Source organism: Topomyia yanbarensis, chromosome 3 (assembly GCF_030247195.1).
Source record: "Topomyia yanbarensis strain Yona2022 chromosome 3, ASM3024719v1, whole genome shotgun sequence".
Lineage (NCBI taxonomy): Eukaryota > Metazoa > Arthropoda > Insecta > Diptera > Culicidae > Topomyia > Topomyia yanbarensis.
Genome location: NC_080672.1, coordinates 381,838,191 through 381,842,254, shown reverse-complemented (window position 1 = coordinate 381,842,254; position 4,064 = coordinate 381,838,191). Strand labels below are relative to the sequence as shown.

Below are 4,064 nucleotides of genomic sequence, written 5' to 3'. Positions count from 1 at the left end.
TGGGCCGATCTCTATGATTGTAGAGGCACCTCTCTGGCATCGGTGATGGGTTCTCAGTGCGAACAGCGGTCAACGGAAACGAACATGTGTAAAAATAGTTTTATTTATTATAATAGTTTAAATTTGTAGTTTTAAATTAAGTTTTATATAGTATAGTAGTTTAAAATGTGTGCTGAACGACAGTCACCAAATAATGTTAGCTCCTGGGAAGTTGTGTACAAACTGTACTATAAGTTTTATATAGTATAGTAGTTTAAAATGTGTGCTGAACGACAGTCACCAAATAATGTTAGCTCCTGGGAAGTTGTGTACAAACTGTACTATGTCGAACTTCGCACAAAGTGTTTTTCTTTGGCTCAAAGTAACCAAATCGCGAAATGATCCTGTCGTAATCATTCCCCACATCGATTCCTTTTTCCTTGGCCAAGATCACGTACCTCCTGCAAAGCGTTATACTTACAGACCTGAGCTACGCTGACTCGTGATAAGCTTGACGCAAAGCTTGTGGTCAGTGAAGTGGAAAAGTGCGAATTTTATTCTTTCGAAATGGTATAAAACCACAGTGGCATGCTGCAAATCAAGCCAGTAGCTTTCGAGCAGCGACAAATTAAAAAAGCACCTAAAATATTCAGTGAATAGTTAACCAGTCATAAAAGCGAAAAATCATTGTAAATTGATTGTAGTAAACAAGTAAACATGGAAATGCTGAGGAAAAATTTTACGATCAAGGTAAATTTTGTATTTAATTTTTTTTTATTTCGAAAAAAATCGTCATGATTTCGTAGCCTGAATTGCCACCTTCCCTAACTCTTAATTTCCTTTTTTGTAGGTTATTCTCCTAATGACCATGTGTATCATGGCCGCCTGCTTCCCATCGGATAGGGATCTAATTTCTTCTGAAAGTTCAGTGCAGGCAGACAATCCCGCGGCATCAATAGAACCATCCGATCAACAACTGAAGCTCAGTCGTGCCAGGCGGGAGATCATTTTCCGTCCACTTTTCGTATACAAACAAGAGGAGTTGGAGAAACATCATTTCAACAATAAATTTGTTTTGGCACCACAAGCTGAACAACAGTATCAGCAATACCTTTCGTCGAATTTTTATGGTTAATCAATGATTATCTCCTGAGGGTAATGCAAAAAGTACAGGGCATTGAATGCTTATTGGAATTATTGTCTAGACTAGGAATTTTTGTCTAGACTAAGTTAAGTTAAAAACTGAGCTATCATTTAGGTTGATATATTATAGATAAGACACGAAGCCCTCCCACGGTTAGGATGGTTTACTCTGACCTAAGAATCTCTTTAGTCCCATTGATTAGTTCGCTAGCTTATATGTTTAGTCAAGTAACAAATGTGATACAGTTTAAGAAGGCCAATTTTGGAATTTCAGATACACAGGACCGTACTATATATTTGTAGATATGAAATAATGCAATAAATGATTTCCATTTTTTGTTAACATAGAAGTTGTCTAAGTTTTATCTATTGGTGCACATTGTATTTATTCTTATTCTATCAGAAACATTCTGAAGGATTAACGAGTGATTGTTCATTTGACCACCTATATGTACTATTTTGACTACGTTGAACTTATATCAAATAGTCAGATTAAATGGGAATGGTGAAAAATAACGATCCGGTAATTACATCTTGCAGTGGTCCCTTTCAGCAAATACAAAAATTATACTGTACCAATCAAAATATCAAACATTTCTACATTGATTTATAAAGACAGATTGCTATCCGATTCGTCAAAATACAGAATTAACGCTGCCCAATTCTACTAGATCTCTCTAGTGATCCGTCCCATTTAAACCCACCAGTAAGCTATCTCTATACAACTTATTGTGTAGTAGTAGGGGAACTGTGCCTAAGACGCACACCTTAAAGCAAATTCAATTCAACAAATAAACTTACTTGCAAATTGAACGGAAATCGTGATTTGTGATCTTATAGCTTCCCGAATAGAATTTTACAATAGCATTTACCCTACAAACAATCATAAAACAATAAATATTATAGTTTTTACTGTTTCACAATTGTTCGACGCAAAGTTCTCGCAGTAGATTTACAATAAAAATTCAAATAACAATCAATTTTATTGTTCAACAAAAAACTGATACAGTAAATTCACATTAAATTTTACTGTTTTCGTGAGAAAAATGTAAGGAAAAAATCGATTTTTGTAGTGTTAAGATACATAACCACCCCCTTTTATACTGTAAAAGTCGATTTTACATTGAAATTTACTGTAGAAACGTGAAAGTTTATTGTTGTTGTATTGTAGCATAATACTAGAATTCACTGCAAATTATTGTAAAATTACTGTACTGTCACAGCGAAATTCATAGTTTTGTTACTGTACATTTCTATTTGGGTTGTGGCACCAAAAACTGGATTCTAACCGCACTGCGCACTTACCATTCTTCCTCTAAATTCTTCTCATAGACTGGTTAGTTCGACTGGTCTGTCAATGAAAGCACCATCTCTATAACTTGAAATACATGTGTTTTGACAGCTCGCAGTTTTGAGATCAGGTCTAGCTTTATGGGAAGCGCGCAATAGCTTATCAATATAGTAATACCAGCCCCCTATCAAGGACGACGTCTCTGTACAGCCAGCATCACTGCCATGAAAGACAAAACATTGATTTTAAACCGAATGATTAGAAGCTGTATTTAGTTACAAAATGTCGATATTCTGAATGATATGATATTAAATCATGCCACAAGATGCAAAACGTCGTGTGGAATGCTTGAATATCGAGCATAGTGCCGAACATAGTTCTTTGTTTGGGGCTTTATAGCTATAACGCCCCATATATGTCGGTCGCTGTCAAACTCCATATGATGGTATAGGGTTGCCAGAAGGCTGAGTAATACCGATACCAGCGCAATGTATCATCCTATTCGCCTATACGTATAATCTTACATCACCCTATCCTCCTATACGTATACTAAACAACGCACATCCATGCTATCAATATACAAAGCTCAACCAACTGAGCTTTACAATAAAACGACTCACATCTGTAGCAATCGCTACTCATAGATGGCATTTGTTTTCTGAAGGTTGCTTTTCAATACACTGAAGTCTCACTTTTCTAGCCTTTTTCCATGGAATTTTTACACGTTTTTAATGGCGATTTCGCTTGAACCTGAAACTGAGTCAGGTTCTAACCCCAACTGCTGTCAGTTCATACATTTTGACAGCAGTTGGGGTTAGGAACTGACTCAGTTTCGCTTCAAACGAAAACCACATAAGAGTGCGTGGATTTTTAGGCAATCGAAACGAAAATGTTTTTATTGCCTGTTTCGTCTGTAGATAGCAGCGAAATAAATATTCTCATGTTAAACTGCACGGGGGACGCAAATAAACAAACCGAATAACTTATGCACAATCCTAGAGAGGGCGTTCAACGTTGTTTTTGTTAGTCACCGCAACAACCAATCTATGGAAGATGCGGTGTGAGCATATTTTCATGTGACAAAATTATTTTGCTATGAGTTTATTTGGGGTTGGGGATAAAATTTGTAATACAGCGCTTTAAATTTATGCTGCGCGTATCCTCCTCGTATAGAGGGAATTGATCTTATTCGGTTTACGAATCAAGAAACTGTAGTTTTTCTGTTCTGATCATTTCTGAATGTTAGTTTGCACATTTTCAGAAATTCCGATAAACCATAGTGTTTACACTGGATCTTGAGTTGTAGTAACGGTAATAGCAGTACACTGTGGTCTGAAATTGACAAACCGATTTAATCCACCTATCAGTAAAATTAAACATTTCTTACACATATCACTGTTGGATAATTCATTAATTTGCAGAACTCATGCGAAGTAGACACCGAACTAGAGGTGGGATAAACACAGTTTCGAGTCCTGCACGAATAAAACCTCGAATAAACTATATAAAATATAAAAAATCAATAAAACAAATGAAATTGAAAAATAATAGTACAAATAAAAATAAAATCAAAACAGTGACCAGAGTAAGTTAGATGCAAGATACGAATAAAATGCATCATGCAAACAGAATGAATCAAAAGAATGAAACG

The 4,064-nt window shown here is 35.8% G+C and overlaps 1 protein-coding gene across 1 annotated transcript; it reads left to right on the top strand.

Annotated features, from left to right (window-relative positions):
- The first annotated feature begins 601 nt into the window (after window positions 1-601).
- LOC131687032 (uncharacterized) lies at window positions 602-1,403 on the top strand. The gene is made up of 2 exons (XM_058971065.1): window positions 602-729; window positions 830-1,403. Exons 1-2 carry the CDS (start codon window positions 697-699, stop codon window positions 1,112-1,114), a joined length of 318 nt encoding a protein of 105 aa, XP_058827048.1. The 5' UTR covers window positions 602-696; the 3' UTR covers window positions 1,115-1,403.
- The last annotated feature ends 2,661 nt before the right edge of the window (window positions 1,404-4,064 follow it).

What these genes read in the sequence shown, in the direction of transcription:
- LOC131687032 (XM_058971065.1), top strand. Translation starts at nt 697, where the DNA reads ATGGAAATGCTGAGGAAAAATTTTACGATCAAG. An exon ending in GGAAAAATTTTACGATCAAG is followed by an intron (nt 730 to 829) that starts GTAAATTTTGTA and finishes CCTTTTTTGTAG; the next exon opens with GTTATTCTCCTAATGACCAT.